Here is a 21,120-nt window from a genome sequence, read left to right as displayed (position 1 = left end):
ATAGTCGTGTTACACGTGTGCCAGGCCATCACAGACGTGCTACACGCGTGTCAGGCCATCACAGTGGTGTTACATGTGTGTCAGGCCATCACAGTCGTGCTACACGTGTGCCAGGCCATCACAGTCGTGTTACACGTGTGTCGGGCCATCACAGTCGTGTTACACGTGTGTCAGGCCATCACAGACGTGTCACACGTGCGTCAGGCCATCATTGTCGTGTTACACGTGTGTCAGGCCATCACAGTCGGCCATGCTACACGTGTGTCAAGCCATCACAGTAGTGCTACACGTGTGTCAAGCCATCATTGTCGTGTTACACGTGTGTCAGGCCATCAAAGTCGTGTTACACGTGTGTCAGGCCATCACAGACGTGCTACACGTGTGTCAGGCCTTCACAGTCATGTTACACGTGTGTCAGGCCATCACAGTCGTGCTACACGTGTGTCAGGCCATCATAGTCATGTTACACGTGTGTCAGGCCATCATAGTCGTGTTACACGTGTGTCAGACCATCACAGACGTGCTACACGTGTGTCAGGCCTTTACAGTCGTGTTACACGTGTGTCAGGCCATCACAGTCGTGCTACACGTGTGCCAGGCCATCATAGTCGTGTTGCACGTGTGTCAGGCCATCACAGACGTGCTACACGTGTGTCAGGCCTTCACAGACGTGCTACACGTGTGTTAGGCCATCACAGTCGTGCTAAACGTGTGTCAGACCATCACAGTCGTATTACACGTGTGTCAGGCCATCACGGTCGTGCTACACGTGTGTTAGGCCATTACAGTCGTGTTACATGTGTGTCAGGCCATCACAGTCGTGTTACACGGGTGTCAGGCCATCATAGTCGTGTTACACGTGTGCCAGGCCATCACAGACGTGCTACACGCGTGTCAGGCCATCACAGTGGTGTTACATGTGTGTCAGGCCATCACAGTCGTGCTACACGTGTGTCAGGCCATCACAGTCGCGTTGCATGTTTGTCAGGCCATCACAGTCGTGTTACACGGGTGTCAGGCCATCATAGTCGTGTTACACGTGTGCCAGGCCATCACAGACGTGCTACACGCGTGTCAGGCCATCACAGTGGTGTTACATGTGTGTCAGGCCATCACAGTCGTGCTACACGTGTGCCAGGCCATCACAGTCGTGTTACACGTGTGTCGGGCCATCACAGTCGTGTTACACGTGTGTCAGGCCATCACAGACGTGTCACACGTGCGTCAGGCCATCATTGTCGTGTTACACGTGTGTCAGGCCATCACAGTCGGCCATGCTACACGTGTGTCAAGCCATCACAGTAGTGCTACACGTGTGTCAAGCCATCATTGTCGTGTTACACGTGTGTCAGGCCATCAAAGTCGTGCGACATGTGCCAGGCCATCGTAGTCGTGCTACACGTGTGTCAGGCCATCACAGTCGTGTTACACGTGTGTCAGGCCATCACAGTCGTGTTACACATGTGTCAGGCCTTCACAGTCGTGCTACACGTGTGTCAGGCCATCACAGTCGTGCTACACGTGTGTCAGGCCATCACAGTCGTGTTACACGTGTGTCAGGCCATCATAGTCGTGTTGCACGTGTGTCAGGCCATCATAGACGTGCTACACGTGTGCCAGGCCATCACGGTCGTGCTACACGTGTGTCAGGCCATTACAGTCGTGTTACATGTGTGTCAGGCCATCACAGTCGTGTTACACGTGTGTCAGGCAATCATAGTCGTGTTACAGGTGTGTCAGGCCATCACAGTGGTGCTACACGTGTGCCAGGCCATCACAGACGTGCTACACGCGTGTCAGGCCATCACAGTGGTGCTACACGTGTGCCAGGCCATCACAGACGTGCTACACGCGTGTCAGGCCATCACAGTGGTGTTACATGTGTGTCAGGCCTTCACAGTCGTGCTACACGTGTGTCAGGCCATCACAGTCGCGTTGCATGTTTGTCAGGCCATCACAGTCGTGTTACACGTGTGTAAGGCAATCACAGTCGTGTTACACGTGTGTCAGGCAATCATAGTCGTGCTACATGTGTGTCGGGCCATCACAGTCGTGTTACACGTGCGTCAGGCCATCATTGTAAAAAAAATCTTGCATGCGTTGTTACTTCTGGAGAAAGGGACGACAACATGGCTGGTTTACTGATATTGTAAAACTACGAGAAATTGTTGCGTTGTAACTTCTTTGAAAGTTCACCACTGCGCACCACGGGATATGTACATGTACATTGTAGAAAGCTGGTGTTATTCATAGCCGCCATAAAAATGGGGAAAACACCATTAAATCCTTAAATGAGACCCGAATCTGAAGAGGGAACACCTATATGTGTCAATGGGTGTAAAGACAGTTATCAGTCACGGTTAAGCTTTATGCGACTTCGTCTCAGTTCCGTTTAAGATAGCCTTTAAGATAAACGGGACGCGGAACTGGTCCGCTTTTCTTAAACGGAACGCGGAACTGATTCCTAGTTCCGTTTTATTTAAACGGAGCTCGGAACCAACCTAAGGCTCCCGTACTCAAAACGCACATATATCAATCCATATTTTACGCGTGCACTCTTACTGTATACAGAAAACAGGGCATGGTATTGGTGTAGGGAGCTGTCGTTCCTATCGGATTTCTCAAGAAATGTTTGTCTACCAATGTCCATATTTAGGTTTTAATCCTTTGTTGTTACACGAAATAATGCCAGAAGTTTTAACTCATAAGTATCGAATGCTGCTAACCGTTCGGATATACTCGTATAAACAACTTAACAAAATGTTCGTGGGAATTCATTACCGTGAATAGCGCTTGGTTAATGGACAAGTTTTAAGCGGACACCATTCGTGAATTTCAAAATTCATCAGGCTAATATTAGTCCCTGATTAATACACAGAAATACTGGACGCGTTCAGATCCTTCCCTCTGGAAGGACTTGCTGTTATATTATTGTAACAACACTTTTCTTTTGGATGTTGAGTTCAAAAGCTATTGAGTTCGTGTGAAAACCGACGAAAATACATTGAATCATTAAAATCCATCAAAACTTCGTTTAAATTGATTTAATGGTCATTGACCTTTTATTTATAATTGTGTGCCTGTTACAATTCCTCGAGCAAGAATATTACTTAGTAGTTACGGAATGTGTTTTTAAAATCCCAACAAATGCCATCCATTATTTGTGAACAAGTTGTGTTATGTTATATAGAACCATGTTCCTTTAATCTGGTAGATTAAATTGAGTCAGATCCCTTTGGTATTGTGTGTTTAATTGAGTCAGATCCCTGTGGTATGGTAGGTTTAATTGAGTCAGATCCCTTTGGTATGGTAGGTTTAATTGAGTCAGATTCCTTTGGTATTGTGGGTTTAATTGAGTCAGGTTCCTTTGGTATTGTGGGTTTAATTGAGTCAGGTCCCTGTGGTATTGTGGGTTTAATTGAGTCAGGTCCCTGTGGTATTGTGGGTTTAATTGAGTCAGATCCCTTTGGTATTGTGGGTTTAATTGAGTCAGGTCCCTGTGGTATAGTGGGTTTAATTGAGTCAGATCCCTGTGGTATTGTGGGTTTAATTGAGTCAGATCCCTGTGGTATTGTGGGTTTAATTGAGTCAGGTTCCTGTGGTATTGTGGGTTTAATTGAGTCAGGTCCCTGTGGTATTGTGGGTTTAATTGAGTCAGATCCCTTTGGTATTGTGTGTTTAATTGAGTCAGATTCCTTGGGTATTGTGGGTTTAATTGAGTCAGATCCCTGTGGTATAGTGGGTTTAATTGAGTCAGGTCCCTGTGGCATTGTGTGTTTAATTGAGTCAGGTCCCTGTGATATGGTATCTTTAATTGAGTCAGGTCCCTGTGGTATGGTAGGTTTAATTGAGTTAGGTCCCTGTGATATGGTAGGTTTAATTGATTCAGGTCCCTATGATCTGGTAGATTTAATTGAGTCAAGTTCTTATATTGCAATGTAAATCAATAACATCCATTTTTATTCCGAGATTGAAAATGAATCTAACCATTAATCAAAGTTACCGTCTGACACAAAGAATAATTAGGATTTGGGAGGAATCCCCGCTGACAAAGCCTCTGGTTGGAATATTCCTCAAACAAAAGTAGAGCAAGATCTGAACTATAACGATTTCTGAGGCAAAATCCGGATGTCGATATATTTCCACTTCATCAATCCGTTTCTTATTAGTGTCGGCATACTCCTTATGGCATCTTTCTAATCCGTCTTCCATTCTTTTTTTATAACTAGTACTGTCGATTGTACACATATACATACTTACACGATGTTCATTTCTATTGTGTTTAAAAGTGTTTTAATCAAAGAATCTTGGTTAAAAATCATGTGCTTTTCTGCGTCCAGTCGATGTCTAATGGTTACAGAATCGGAAAGACGTGAATATTACGCCTTCGTCCCCACATTATCCGGATAAACATATATTGCGTCATCTATGTAAATAATAGATAGTCAGACACCCTGTTTCTATACCTCAGTCAGAGTAATTAAGTTACCTTGACTTAATTAGTATATAATTACTACTGTTAATAGGATTCAGTAACTGTATGTTATTACCGGTAGCGACTTTATTCTGCCGTATTTGTGACAACAATCTGCCAAAGTTATGACCAAAATTTATGTTTTGCACAAATGTGTGATTATTTATTTATATTATATTTTTAATATGAAATTTGTTTATGTAATAGATATAACTGAGTGGATAAATGAAGGAGGTATAGAATGAATGAGTGATGAATGCAGTATAGGATGAGTATGATATATATAATGAATGAATGACTGAATGAATTACGTGAATTACAGAATGAATAAATAATTTCAAAATAAATGAATGAATGGATGAAAAATGAATGGATGAATAATGAATGAATGGATGAATGAATGATTGGTACATTGTACTATATTGTATGTTGAATGAGAGCCCTCTTCCATGAGGACCTATTTGTTCGGACACTGATCCCAGGGTCCCAACCTTGGCAGTGGTCTTCATGCATAAATATCTGGGAAATAAAAGTATTTTGTACCCTAAAAAAAAAAAAAAAAAAAAAATGTGTGATTATTACGGAGCATATCGATCAAGTCATGCCTTTTTAAAACCTGGTCATTTATGTTTGAGAGTCCCCGCTTCCCGAAACAACATGGCTTCGTTAAACTTAAATACACTGCGGACTGCAGTTCTGGTTTAGTAATGCGAACGACTAACCGTTTGTAGACTTTTATGATAAATAACCCTTTCCGTGTATGTCTCTGACTTATCGATTCCAAGTGATCTCGCGTATCTTTTCCATATTAAGTATTTAGTGTACATTGCCGATGAAGGATGTAATTGATTTAGCGATTAAATCGCCAGTTTTATCCTTAGTGTACGATCTTGTGGTCAGTAAATTGCTGAAGATGCTGGGCACTAATTACAGAAATATCAAAGCAAGTCATACAGATAAATTAACAAGAGTCTTGAACCACTTTAATCGTAACTCGGGGCGAAGTATCCTTATGATCCATTATACAATGGGCCAATTTGTTCTTGTCTTTTTAACGTCGTATCAACAGCAATGGTAATTTGAGGATTGTTTAAGTGGGGGTTGAGACCCCACAGTTAAGATATTATTTTGGTGACCTAAGGATTGTTTTAGTGGGGTTGAGACCCCAACAGTTAAGATATTATTTTGGTGACCTAAGGATTGTTTTAGTGGGGTTGATACCCAAAAGTTAAGATATTATTTTGATGACCTAAGGATTGTTTTAGTGGGGTTGAGACCCCAACAGTTAAGATATTATTTTGGTGACCTAAGGATTGTTTTAGTGGGGTTGATACCCAAAAGTTAAGATATTATTTTGGTGACCTAAGGATTGTTTTAGAAATATTGCCATGTATCCGAATTATAATTCATTAACCCATGAAATTACCTGTTTTTACCCGAGATATCCATATCATTTGTAAAAACTTGATCAACACATATTGATAAATATTAAAAATTCACAAAATTACACAGAATTACTTAACCATGATAATGTAACTTTATGTATGTACAGATCAACCAGTTTGATGTTCCTCACTAAAATGTGATGTGCACTTTTGCATTTATGTAAAAACGGGTTAACTGTTTTATTTCCCAAACTATAACACACACCTTCCTGTGTTAACTATAACACACACACCTTCCTGTGTTAACTATAACACACACCTTCCTGTGTTAACTATAACACACACCTTCCAGTGTTAGCTATAACACACACACCTTCCTGTGTTAACTATAACACACCCACCTTCCTGTGTTAACTATAACACACACACCTTCCTGTGTTAACTATAACACACACCTTCCTGTGTTAACTATAACACACATACCTTCCTGTGTTAACTATAACACAAACACAAACCTTCCTGTGTTAACTATAACACACACACACCTTCTTGTGTTAACTATAACACACACACCTTCCTGTGTTAACTATAACACACACACCTTCCTGTGTTAACTATAACACACACACACCTTCCTGTGTTAACTATAACACACACACCTTCCTGTGTTAACTATAACACACACACACCTTCTTGTGTTAACTATAACACACAAACTTTCCTGTGTTAACTATAACACACACACCTTCCTGTGTTAACTATAACACACACACCTTCCTGTGTTAACTATAACACACACACCTTCCTTTGTTAACTATAACACACACACCTTCTTGTGTTAACTATAACACACACACCTTCCTGTGTTAACTATAACACACACACCTTCCTGTGTTAACTATAACACACACACACCTTCTTGTGTTAACTATAACACACAAACTTTCCTGTGTTAACTATAACACACACACCTTCCTGTGTTAACTATAACACACACACCTTCCTGTGTTAACTATAACACACACACCTTCCTTTGTTAACTATAACACACACACCTTCCTGTGTTAACTATAACACACACACCTTCCTGTGTTAACTATAACACACACACACCTTCCTGTGTTAACTATAACACACACACCTTCCTGTGTTAACTATAACACACACACACCTTCTTGTGTTAACTATAACACACAAACTTTCCTGTGTTAACTATAACACACACACCTTCCTGTGTTAACTATAACACATACACCTTCCTGTGTTAACTATAACACACATACCTTCCTGTGTTAACTATAACACACATACCTTCCTGTGTTAACTATAACACACACACCTTCCTGTGTTAACTATAACACACACACCTTCCTGTGTTAGCTATAACACACATACCTTCCTGTGTTAACTATAACACACAAACCTTCCTATGTTAACCATAACACACACACCTTATTGTGTTAACTATAACACACACACCTTCCTGTGTTAACCATAACACACACACCTTCCTGTGTTAACTATAACACACCCACCTTCCTGTGTTAACTATAACACACACACCTTCCTGTGTTAACTATAACACACATACCTTCCTGTGTTAACCATAACACACACACCTTCCTGTGTTAACTATAACACACATACCTTCCTGTGTTAACCATAACACACACACCTTCTTGTGTTAACTATAACACACATACCTTCCTGTGTTAACCATAACACACAAACCTTCCTGTGTTAACTATAACATACACACCTTCTTGTGTTAACTATAACACAAACCTTCCTGTGTTAACTAAAACACACATACCTTCCTGTGTTAACTATAACACACATACCTTCCTGTGTTAACTATAACACATACACCTTCCTGTGTTAGCTATAACACACATCTTCCTGTGTTAACTATAACACACCCACCTTCCTGTGTTAACTATAACACCCATCTTCCTGTGTTAACTATAACACCCACCTTCCTATGTTAACTATAACACCCATCTTCCTGTGTTAACTATAACATACATACCTTCCTGTGTTAACTATAGTACACACCTTCCTGCGTTAACTATAGCACAAACCTTCCTGTGTTAACTATAACACACATACCTTCCTGTGTTAACTATAACACACCCACCTTCCTGTGTTAACTATAACACACACACCTTCTTGTGTTAACTATAACACACATACCTTCCTGTGTTAACTATAACACACACACCTTCCTGTGTTAACTATAACACACAAACTTTCCTGTGTTAACTATAACACACACACCTTCCTGTGTTAACTATAACACACACACCTTCCTGTGTTAACTATAACACACACACCTTCCTGTGTTAACTATAACACACACACCTTCCTGTGTTAACTATAACACACACACCTTCCTGTGTTAACTATAACACACACACCTTCCTGTGTTAACTATAACACACACCTTCCTGTTTAAACTATAACACACACCTTCCTGTGTTAACTATAACACACACACACCTTCTTGTGTTAACTATAACACACAAACTTTCCTGTGTTAACTATAACACACACACCTTCCTGTGTTAACTATAACACACACACCTTCCTGTGTTAACTATAACACACACACCTTCCTTTGTTAACTATAACACACACACCTTCCTGTGTTAACTATAGTACACACCTTCCTGTGTTAACTATAGTACACACCTTCCTGTGTTAACTATAGTACACACCTTCCTGTGTTAACTATAACACACACCTTCCTGTGTTAACTATAACACAAACCTTCCTGTGTTAACTATAACACAAACCTTCCTGTGTTAACTATAACACAAACCTTCCTGTGTTAACTATAACACACACCTTCCTGTGTTAACTATAACACACATACCTTCCTGTGTTAACTATAACACACACCTTCCTGTGTTAACTATAACACACACCTTCCTGTGTTAACTATAACACAAACACAAACCTTCCTGTGTTAACTATAGCACACACATCTTCCTGTGTTAACTATACCACACACCTTCCTGTGTTAACTATACCACACACCTTCCTGTGTTAACTATAACACACACACCTTCCTGTGTTAACTATAACACACAAACTTTCCTATGTTAACTATAACACACCCACCTTCCTGTGTTAACTATAACACACACACCTTCCTGTGTTAACTATAGTACACACCTTCCTGTGTTAACTATAACACACACACCTTCCTGTGTTAACTATAACACACACCTTCCTGTGATAACTATAACACACATACGTTCCTATGTTAACTAAAACATACACACCTTCTTGTGTTAACCATAACACACATACCTTCCTGTGTTAACTATAACACACAAACCTTCCTGTGTTAACTATAACACACACCTTCCTGTGTTAACTATAACACACACACCTTCCTGTGTTAACCATAACACACACCTTCCTGTGTTAACTATAACACACACCTTCCTGTGTTAACTATAGTACACACCTTCCTTTGTTAACTATAGTACACACCTTCCTTTGTTAACTATAACACACACACCTTCCTGTGTTAACTATAACACACACACCTTCCTTTGTTAACTATAACACACACACCTTCCTGTGTTAACTATGCCATACACCTTCCTGTGTTAACTATAACACACACCTTCCTTTGTTAACTATAACACAAACCTTCCTGTGTTAACTATAGTACACACATTCCTGTGTTAACTATAACATACACCTTCCTGTGTTAACTATAACACACACCTTCCTTTGTTAACTATAACACACACCTTCCTGTGTTAAAATATAACACAACACCCTTCCTGTGTTAACTATAGCAACAAACCTCCTGTGTTAACTATACCACACACCTTCCTGTGTTAACTATAGCATAAACCTTCCTGTGTTCACTATAACACACATCCTTCCTGTGTTAACTATACAGTACACAACCTTCTCCTGTGTTAACTATACAGCACACCCACCCTTCCTGTGTTAACTATAGCCACACACCTTCCTGTGTTAACTATAGCATACACACCTTCCTGTGTTAACTATAACACCACACCTTCCCTTGTGTTGAACTATAACCACACACACCTTCCTGTGTTAACTATAACAACCACCACCTTCCTGTGTTGACCTATACATACAACATACCTTCCTGTGTTAACTATAAACACCACACCTTTCCGTGTTAACTATAAACACACCTTCCTGTGTTAACTATAACACAACACACCTTCCCTGTGTTAACTATAACACACACCTTCCTGTGTTAACTATAACACACACCTTCCTGTGTTAACTATAGTACACACCTTCCTGTGTTAACTATAACACACACACCTTCCTGTGTTAGCTATAACATACACCATCCTGTGTTAACTATAGTACACACCTTCCTGCGTTAACTATACCACACACCTTCCTGTGTTAACTATAACACACACACCTTCCTGTGTTAACTATAACATACACCATCCTGTGTTAACTATAGTACACACCTTCCTGCGTTAACTATACCACACACCTTCCTGTGTTAACTATAACACACACCTTCCTGCGTTAACTATACCACACACCTTCCTGTGTTAACTATAACACACACCTTCCAGTGTTAACTATAACACATACCTTCCTGTGTTAACTATAGTACACACCTTCCTGTGTTAACTATAGCACACACCTCCCTGTTTTAACTATAACATACACCTCCCGATGGTTTTTATAACACATCCCCCGCCTTTAACACTAGGACTAGAAGCCATTGTGATAATCCTAGTGTACCCCGTATCGTTACAATTCCAGCAGTCGACTATCACCATACCTGTTACTACTGCTGCTGATCATACCGACAATCATTGGCTCGAGCCAAGCAGGCCTAAGGTAAGGTTGGCCAGCTCCGGAGACTATCCTCGACATTTAGAGACATTCGTCAGGGAACTACAGCCTGTCTAAGTATGGCTCTGGACGGTGAACCTGAGTATTACGACCAGGAACATCCTGTCCACAATGACTCACTACTTCACGTGAACGGTACTCGGTTCTTCAACGTTTCAGAAGAATACCTCGACTACGATTACGTCATAGATTACTCACAGTACGACTACCTGAAACCCCTTAAATCTGTGCCCCTGCTTGAAGCCGTCATCAAAGTGGCTGTCTACTCCAGTATAATATTACTGGCCGCTGTAGGCAATGTTTTAATCATTCTCGTTGTTATCTGGAATAAACAATTACGGACAACTACCAACTTTTACATTGTGAATTTAGCAGTGTCGGATTTGCTGGTAACGCTGGCTTGTTCATGGGTTCATGTTGTGGATGATTTGACAGAAGGTTGGATCCTCGGAACATTCTTCTGCAAATTCAACAGCTTTGCGCAAGGTACGCCATCTTAAGTTAATAATGTCTTTTCTCACCAAGTCTCCTACGCTAATGAACTAAAATAAAACTAAATGTCTTCTTATAAACTAACAAATATTTCTGGATTGGTGACATCAACGTTAAATATTTATTGCATGTCAAAACGCGGGAGACTTGTAGCATGATGATTTTGAATATTTTGACGAAATTGTTAAGTATATTGTTCCACAGACCGTTAAGCGTCAACAGTAACATAACAATAACCGTGTGAGTTCAAACAACATCAATTTATTTACGCTACAGACAAATTCAAATGATTGTCTGCTTACGTATATGATAATAGAAGTCAGCCTGGCGACATTCAGTTCTGTGACGATCAAGGCATTAAAATCTCACGAGCTCACGAGAGCCAGGTTAGGCGTGAACGCGAACGGTGGTAACTCAATTTGTTTTCTCAACAGGGGAAATCGACAGTAAAATAGTACAGTACTCCGATATATGATGGCATTTCACATTCTCAGTTACCGCTGTATACAGTGTTTTAACTGACGTAGTTCACCAAAGTCATCAAACCTTGTACTACACACTGTCACCAAACATTGTATTACACACTGTCAGCAAACCTTGTACTACACACTGTCACCAAACCTTGTACTACACACTGTCACCAAACCTTGTATTACACACTGTCACCAAACCTTGTACTACACACTGTCACCAAACTTTGTATTACACACTGTCACCAAACCTTGTATTACACACTGTCACCAAACCTTGTACTACACACTGTCACCAAACCTTGTATTACACACTGTCACCAAACCTTGTATTACACACTGTCACCAAACCTTGTATTACACACTGTCACCAAACCTTGTATTACACACTGTCACCAAACCTTGTACGACACACTGTCACCAAACCTTGTATTACACATTGTCACCAAACATTGTATTAATCCTGTCGCCAAACCTTGTACTCCACACTGTCACCAAACCTTGTATTACACACTGTCACCAAACCTTGTATAACACACTGTCACCAAACCTTGTACGACACACTGTCACCAAACCTTGTACTACACACTGTCACCAAACCTTGTATTACACACTGTCACCAAACATTGTACTACACACTGTCACCAAACCTTGTACTACACACTGTCACCAAACATTGTATTACACACTGTCACCAAACCTTGTACGACACACTGTCACCAAACCTTGTACTACACACTGTCACCAAACCTTGTATTACACACTGTCACCAAACATTGTACTACACACTGTCACCAAACCTTGTACTACACACTGTCACCAAACATTGTATTACACACTGTCACCAAACCTTGTACGACACACTGTCACCAAACATTGTATTACACACTGTCACCAAACCTTGTACGACACACTGTCACCAAGCATTGTATTACACACTGTCACCAAACCTCGTATTGCACACTGTCACCAAACATTGTACTACACACTGTCACCAAACCTTGTATTACACACTGTCACCAAACCTTGTATTACACACTGTCACCAAACCTTGTATAACACACTGTCACCAAACCTTGTATTACACACTGTCACCAAACCTTGTATTACACACTGTCACCAAACATTGTATTACACACTGTCACCAAACCTTGTACTACACACTGTCACCAAACCTTGTACTACACACTGTCACCAAACATTGTACTACACACTGTCACCAAACCTTGTACTACACACTGTCACCAAACCTTGTATTACACACTGTCACCAAACCTTGTACTACACACTGTCACCAAACCTTGTACTACACACTGTCACCAAACCTTGTATTAAACACTGTCACCAAACCTTGTATTACACACTGTCACCAAACCTTGTATTACATACTGTCATCAAACCTTGTCCTACACACTGTCACCAAACATTGTATTACACACTGTCACCAAACCTTGTACTACACACTGTCATCAAACATTGTATTACATACTGTCATCAAACCTTGTCCTACACACTGTCACCAAACATTGTATTACACACTGTCACCAAACCTTGTACTACACACTGTCATCAAACCTTGTACTACACACTGTCACCAAACCTTGTACTTCACACTGTCACCAAACCTTGTATTACACCCTGTCACCAAACCTTGTACTACACACTGTCATCAAACATTGTATTACATACTGTCATCAAACCTTGTACTACACACTGTCACCAAACCTTGTACTACACACTGTCACCAAACCTTGTACTACACACTGTCATCAAACATTGTATTACATACTGTCATCAAACCTTGTCCTACACACTGTCACCAAACATTGTATTACACACTGTCACCAAACCTTGTACTACACACTGTCACCAAACCTTGTACTACACACTGTCACCAAACCTTGTACTACACACTGTCACCAAACCTTGTACTACACACTGTCACCAAACATTGTATTACATACTGTCACCAAACCTTGTATTACACACTGTCACCAAACCTTGTATTACACACTGTCACCAAACATTGTATTACACACTGTCACCAAACCTTGTCCTACACACTGTCACCAAACCTTGTATTACACACTGTCACCAAACCTTGTACTACACACTGTCACCAAACCTTGTACTACACACTGTCACCAAACCTTGTCCTACTTACTATCACCAAACATTGTACTTCACACCGTCACCAAACTTTGTATTACACACTGTCACCAAACCTTGTACTACACACTGTCACCAAACCTTGTATTACACACTGTCACCAAACCTTGTATTACACACTGTCACCAAACCTTGTATTACACACTGTCACCAAACCTTGTACTACACACTGTCACCAAACCTTGTATTACACACTGTCACCAAACCTTGTATTAATCCTGTCTCCAAACCTTGTACTCCACACTGTCACCAAACCTTGTACTACACACTGTCACCAAACCTTGTATTACACACTGTCACCAAACCTTGTACTACACACTGTCACCAAACCTTGTACTACACACTGTCACCAAACCTTGTATTACACACTGTCACCAAACCTTGTACTACACACTGTCACCAAACCTTGTACTACACACTGTCACCAAACATGTATTAACCCTGTCACCAAACCTTGTATTACACACTGTCACCAAACCTTGTATTACACACTGTCACCAAACCTTGTATTACACACTGTCACCAAACCTTGTATTACACACTGTCACCAAACCTTGTACTACACACTGTCACCAAACCTTGTACTACACACTGTCACCAAACCTTGTATTACACACTGTCACCAAACATTGTATTACACACTGTCACCAAACCTTGTATTACACACTGTCACCAAACCTTGTATTACACACTGTCACCAAACCTTGTACTACACACTGTCACCAAACATTGTATTACACACTGTCACCAAACCTTGTATTACACACTGTCACCAAACCTTGTATTACACACTGTCACCAAACCTTGTATTACACACTGTCACCAAACATTGTACTACACACTGTCACCAAACCTTGTATTACACACTGTCACCAAACCTTGTATTACACACTGTCACCAAACCTTGTATTACACACTGTCACCAAACCTTGTACTACACACTGTCACCAAACCTTGTATTACACACTGTCACCAAACCTTGTACTACACACTGTCATCAAACATTGTATTACATACTGTCATCAAACCTTGTCCTACACACTGTCACCAAACATTGTATTACACACTGTCACCAAACCTTGTACTACACACTGTCATCAAACCTTGTACTACACACTGTCACCAAACCTTGTACTTCACACTGTCACCAAACCTTGTATTACACCCTGTCACCAAACCTTGTACTACACACTGTCATCAAACATTGTATTACATACTGTCATCAAACCTTGTACTACACACTGTCACCAAACCTTGTACTACACACTGTCACCAAACCTTGTACTACACACTGTCATCAAACATTGTATTACATACTGTCATCAAACCTTGTCCTACACACTGTCACCAAACATTGTATTACACACTGTCACCAAACCTTGTACTACACACTGTCATCAAACCTTGTACTACACACTGTCACCAAACCTTGTACTACACACTGTCACCAAACCTTGTACTACACACTGTCACCAAACCTTGTATTACATACTGTCACCAAACCTTGTATTACACACTGTCACCAAACCTTGTATTACACACTGTCACCAAACATTGTATTACACACTGTCATCAAACCTTGTCCTACACACTGTCACCAAACCTTGTATTACACACTGTCACCAAACCTTGTACTACACACTGTCACCAAACCTTGTACTACACACTGTCACCAAACCTTGTCCTACATACTATCACCAAACATTGTACTTCACACTGTCACCAAACTTTGTATTACACACTGTCACCAAACCTTGTACTACACACTGTCACCAAACCTTGTATTACACACTGTCACCAAACCTTGTATTACACACTGTCACCAAACCTTGTATTACACACTGTCACCAAACCTTGTACGACACACTGTCACCAAACCTTGTATTACACACTGTCACCAAACATTGTATTAATCCTGTCTCCAAACCTTGTACTCCACACTGTCACCAAACCTTGTACTACACACTGTCACCAAACCTTGTATTACACACTGTCACCAAACCTTGTACTACACACTGTCACCAAACCTTGTACTACACACTGTCACCAAACCTTGTATTACACACTGTCACCAAACCTTGTACTACACACTGTCACCAAACCTTGTACTACACACTGTCACCAAACCTTGTACTACACACTGTCACCAAACATGTATTAACCCTGTCACCAAACCTTGTATTACACACTGTCACCAAACCTTGTATTACACACTGTCACCAAACCTTGTATTACACACTGTCACCAAACCTTGTATTACATACTGTCATCAAACCTTGTCCTACACACTGTCACCAAACATTGTATTACACACTGTCACCAAACCTTGTACTACACACTGTCATCAAACATTGTATTACATACTGTCATCAAACCTTGTCCTACACACTGTCACCAAACATTGTATTACACACTGTCACCAAACCTTGTACTACACACTGTCATCAAACCTTGTACTACACACTGTCACCAAACCTTGTACTTCACACTGTCACCAAACCTTGTATTACACCCTGTCACCAAACCTTGTACTACACACTGTCATCAAACATTGTATTACATACTGTCATCAAACCTTGTACTACACACTGTCACCAAACCTTGTACTACACACTGTCACCAAACCTTGTACTACACACTGTCATCAAACATTGTATTACATACTGTCATCAAACCTTGTCCTACACACTGTCACCAAACATTGTATTACACACTGTCACCAAACCTTGTACTACACACTGTCATCAAACCTTGTACTACACACTGTCACCAAACCTTGTACTACACACTGTCACCAAACCTTGTACTACACACTGTCACCAAACATTGTATTACATACTGTCACCAAACCTTGTATTACACACTGTCACCAAACCTTGTATTACACACTGTCACCAAACATTGTATTACACACTGTCATCAAACCTTGTACTACACACTGTCACCAAACCTTGTATTACACACTGTCACCAAACCTTGTACTACACACTGTCACCAAACCTTGTACTACACACTGTCACCAAACCTTGTCCTACTTACTATCACCAAACATTGTACTTCACACTGTCACCAAACTTTGTATTACACACTGTCACCAAACCTTGTACTACACACTGTCACCAAACCTTGTATTACACACTGTCACCAAACCTTGTATTACACACTGTCACCAAACCTTGTATTACACACTGTCACCAAACCTTGTACTACACACTGTCACCAAACCTTGTATTACACACTGTCACCAAACATTGTATTAATCCTGTCGCCAAACCTTGTACTCCACACTGTCACCAAACCTTGTACTACACACTGTCACCAAACCTTGTATTACACACTGTCACCAAACCTTGTACTACACACTGTCACCAAACCTTGTACTACACACTGTCACCAAACCTTGTATTACACACTGTCACCAAACCTTGTACTACACACTGTCACCAAACCTTGTACTACACACTGTCACCAAACATGTATTAACCCTGTCACCAAACCTTGTATTACACACTGTCACCAAACCTTGTATTACACACTGTCACCAAACCTTGTATTACACACTGTCACCAAACCTTGTATTACACACTGTCACCAAACCTTGTACTACACACTGTCACCAAACCTTGTACTACACACTGTCACCAAACCTTGTATTACACACTGTCACCAAACATTGTATTACACACTGTCACCAAACCTTGTATTACACACTGTCACCAAACCTTGTATTACACACTGTCACCAAACCTTGTACTACACACTGTCACCAAACCTTGTATTACACACTGTCACCAAACCTTGTATTACACACTGTCACCAAACCTTGTATTACACACTGTCACCAAACCTTGTATTACACACTGTCACCAAACATTGTACTACACACTGTCACCAAACCTTGTATTACACACTGTCACCAAACCTTGTATTACACACTGTCACCAAACCTTGTATTACACACTGTCACCAAACCTTGTACTACACACTGTCACCAAACCTTGTATTACACACTGTCACCAAACCTTGTACTACACACTGTCATCAAACATTGTATTACATACTGTCATCAAACCTTGTCCTACACACTGTCACCAAACATTGTATTACACACTGTCACCAAACCTTGTACTACACACTGTCATCAAACCTTGTACTACACACTGTCACCAAACCTTGTACTTCACACTGTCACCAAACCTTGTATTACACACTGTCACCAAACCTTGTACTACACACTGTCATCAAACATTGTATTACATACTGTCATCAAACCTTGTACTACACACTGTCACCAAACCTTGTACTACACACTGTCACCAAACCTTGTACTACACACTGTCATCAAACATTGTATTACATACTGTCATCAAACCTTGTCCTACACACTGTCACCAAACATTGTATTACACACTGTCACCAAACCTTGTACTACACACTGTCATCAAACCTTGTACTACACACTGTCACCAAACCTTGTACTACACACTGTCACCAAACCTTGTACTACACACTGTCACCAAACATTGTATTACATACTGTCACCAAACCTTGTATTACACACTGTCACCAAACCTTGTATTACACACTGTCACCAAACATTGTATTACACACTGTCACCAAACCTTGTACTACACACTGTCACCAAACCTTGTATTACACACTGTCACCAAACCTTGTACTACACACTGTCACCAAACCTTGTACTACACACTGTCACCAAACCTTGTCCTACTTACTATCACCAAACATTGTACTTCACACTGTCACCAAACTTTGTATTACACACTGTCACCAAACCTTGTACTACACACTGTCACCAAACCTTGTATTACACACTGTCACCAAACCTTGTATTACACACTGTCACCAAACCTTGTATTACACACTGTCACCAAACCTTGTACGACACACTGTCACCAAACCTTGTATTACACACTGTCACCAAACCTTGTATTAATCCTGTCGCCAAACCTTGTACTCCACACTGTCACCAAACCTTGTACTACACACTGTCACCAAACCTTGTATTACACACTGTCACCAAACATTGTACTACACACTGTCACCAAACCTTGTACTACACACTGTCACCAAACCTTGTATTACACACTGTCACCAAACCTTGTACTACACACTGTCACCAAACCTTGTACTACACACTGTCACCAAACCTTGTACTACACACTGTCACCAAACATGTATTAACCCTGTCACCAAACCTTGTATTACACACTGTCACCAAACCTTGTATTACACACTGTCACCAAACCTTGTATTACACACTGTCACCAAACCTTGTATTACACACTGTCACCAAACCTTGTACTACACACTGTCACCAAACCTTGTACTACACACTGTCAACAAACCTTGTATTACACACTGTCATCAAACATTGTATTACACACTGTCACCAAACCTTGTATTACACACTGTCACCAAACCTTGTATTACACACTGTCACCAAACCTTGTACTACACACTGTCACCAAACATTGTATTACACACTGTCACCAAACCTTGTATTACACACTGTCACCAAACCTTGTATTACACACTGTCACCAAACCTTGTATTACACACTGTCACCAAACATTGTACTACACACTGTCACCAAACCTTGTATTACACACTGTCACCAAACCTTGTATTACACACTGTCACCAAACCTTGTATTACACACTGTCACCAAACCTTGTACTACACACTGTCACCAAACCTTGTATTACACACTTTCACCAAAACTTGTATTAAACACTGTCACCAAACATTGTACTACACACTGTCACCAAACCTTGTATTACACACTGTCACCAAACCTTGTATTACACACTGTCACCAAACCTTGTATAACACACTGTCACCGAACCTTGTATTACACACTGTCACCAAACCTTGTATTACACGCTGTCACCAAACCTTGTATTACACACTGTCACCAAACCTTGTATTACACACTGTCACCAAACCTTGTATAACACACTGTCACCAAACCTTGTATTACACACTATCACCAAACCTTGTACGACACACTGTCACCAAACCTTGTACTACACACTGTCACCAAACCTTGTATTACACACTGTCACCAAACCTTGTACTACACACTGTCACCAAACCTTGTACTACACACTGTCATCAAACATTGTATTACACACTGTCACCAAACCTTGTACTACACACTGTCATCAAACATTGTATTACACACTGTCACCGAACCTTGTATTACACACTGTCACCAAACCTTGTATTACACTGTCACCAAACCTTGTATTACACACTGTCACCAAACCTTGTATTACACACTGTCACCAAACCTTGTATTACACACTGTCACCAAACCTTGTATTACACACTGTCACCAAACCTTGTACGACACACTGTCACCAAACATTGTATTACACACTGTCACCAAACCTTGTACTACACACTGGAAATCATTATTTTCTAATAAAACTCAAATGATATAACATGAATTAAAATGAATGACGTCATCTTAATAAACAATATCAATATTATCAAATGGGTGACAGATGTTCCGTATTGCATTAAATGCTATTACGAATGAGGAATATTGATTTCAATCCTTGAAAACTATCTAACAGTGTTATTTTCACACGAATTCCACACGGCCAATATACAAACTATACCTAGAATACTAAACATGCTGAGTACAGGATAAGTCCAGGTTTCTCTGAAGGGTAAGAGGTATTTTGCTTTAACGTCCATATATGTTATGTTAATCTAGGTAATGTCACTAGCTCAAAAGGAGAACTAGGGAAGTGAAACTGGCACCACAAGACAAATAAAAAGATATTGAATTTTTCCTGATGTCGGCCATAAAACCGGACCAAGATCTAAACTCAACTTAACCACGTTAGATCATCATTCATTCAGTTAAGATGTGTCAAGCTAAGGTTTATACAGCTAAGATTGATAGAGCTAAAGTTTATACAGCTAAGATTGATAGAGCTAAAGTTTAAGATTGATAGAGCTAAAGTTTATACAGCTAAGATTGATAGAACTAAAGTTTATACAGCTAAGATTGATAGAGCTAAAGTTTATACAGCTAAGATTGATAGAACTAAAGTTTATACAGCTAAGATTGATAGAACTAAAGTTTATACAGCTAAGATTGATAGAACTAAGGTTTATACAGCTAAGATTGATAGAACTAAGGTTTATACAACTAAGATTGATAGAGCTAAGGTTTATACAGCTAAGATTGATAGAACTAAGGTTTATACAG

General features: G+C 40.3%; 3 protein-coding genes across 3 annotated transcripts in view; all 3 read left to right on the top strand.

Annotated features, from left to right (window-relative positions):
• Window positions 1–250: 250 nt before the first annotated feature.
• Window positions 251–688, top strand: LOC117321652. Its single transcript, XM_033876162.1, has one exon. The coding sequence runs from the start codon at window positions 251–253 to the stop codon at window positions 686–688; it is 438 nt and encodes a 145-aa protein (XP_033732053.1).
• Window positions 689–1,371: 683 nt separating this feature from the next.
• Window positions 1,372–2,145, top strand: LOC117321643. The gene has a single exon (XM_033876151.1). It carries the CDS (start codon window positions 1,372–1,374, stop codon window positions 2,143–2,145), a length of 774 nt encoding a protein of 257 aa, XP_033732042.1.
• An 8,575-nt stretch (window positions 2,146–10,720) lies between these two features.
• Window positions 10,721–21,120, top strand: part of LOC117339593 (QRFP-like peptide receptor) — a 59,513-nt gene continuing 49,113 nt past the window's right edge. Inside the window, exon 1 of the mRNA XM_033901285.1 lies at window positions 10,721–11,226. Coding sequence (XP_033757176.1) covers window positions 10,800–11,226 — 427 coding nt within the window. The 5' untranslated portion in view covers window positions 10,721–10,799. The remainder of the gene's footprint in view (window positions 11,227–21,120) is intronic.

The sequence above is a fragment of the Pecten maximus genome, chromosome 1, assembly GCF_902652985.1.
Source record: "Pecten maximus chromosome 1, xPecMax1.1, whole genome shotgun sequence".
Taxonomy (NCBI): domain Eukaryota; kingdom Metazoa; phylum Mollusca; class Bivalvia; order Pectinida; family Pectinidae; genus Pecten; species Pecten maximus.
This window is presented reverse-complemented; position numbering and strand designations above follow the sequence as displayed.

What these genes read in the sequence shown, in the direction of transcription:
- LOC117321652 (XM_033876162.1), top strand. Translation starts at nt 251, where the DNA reads ATGCTACACGTGTGTCAAGCCATCACAGTAGTGCTACACGTGTGTCAA.
- LOC117321643 (XM_033876151.1), top strand. Translation starts at nt 1,372, where the DNA reads ATGTGCCAGGCCATCGTAGTCGTGCTACACGTGTGTCAGGCCATCACA.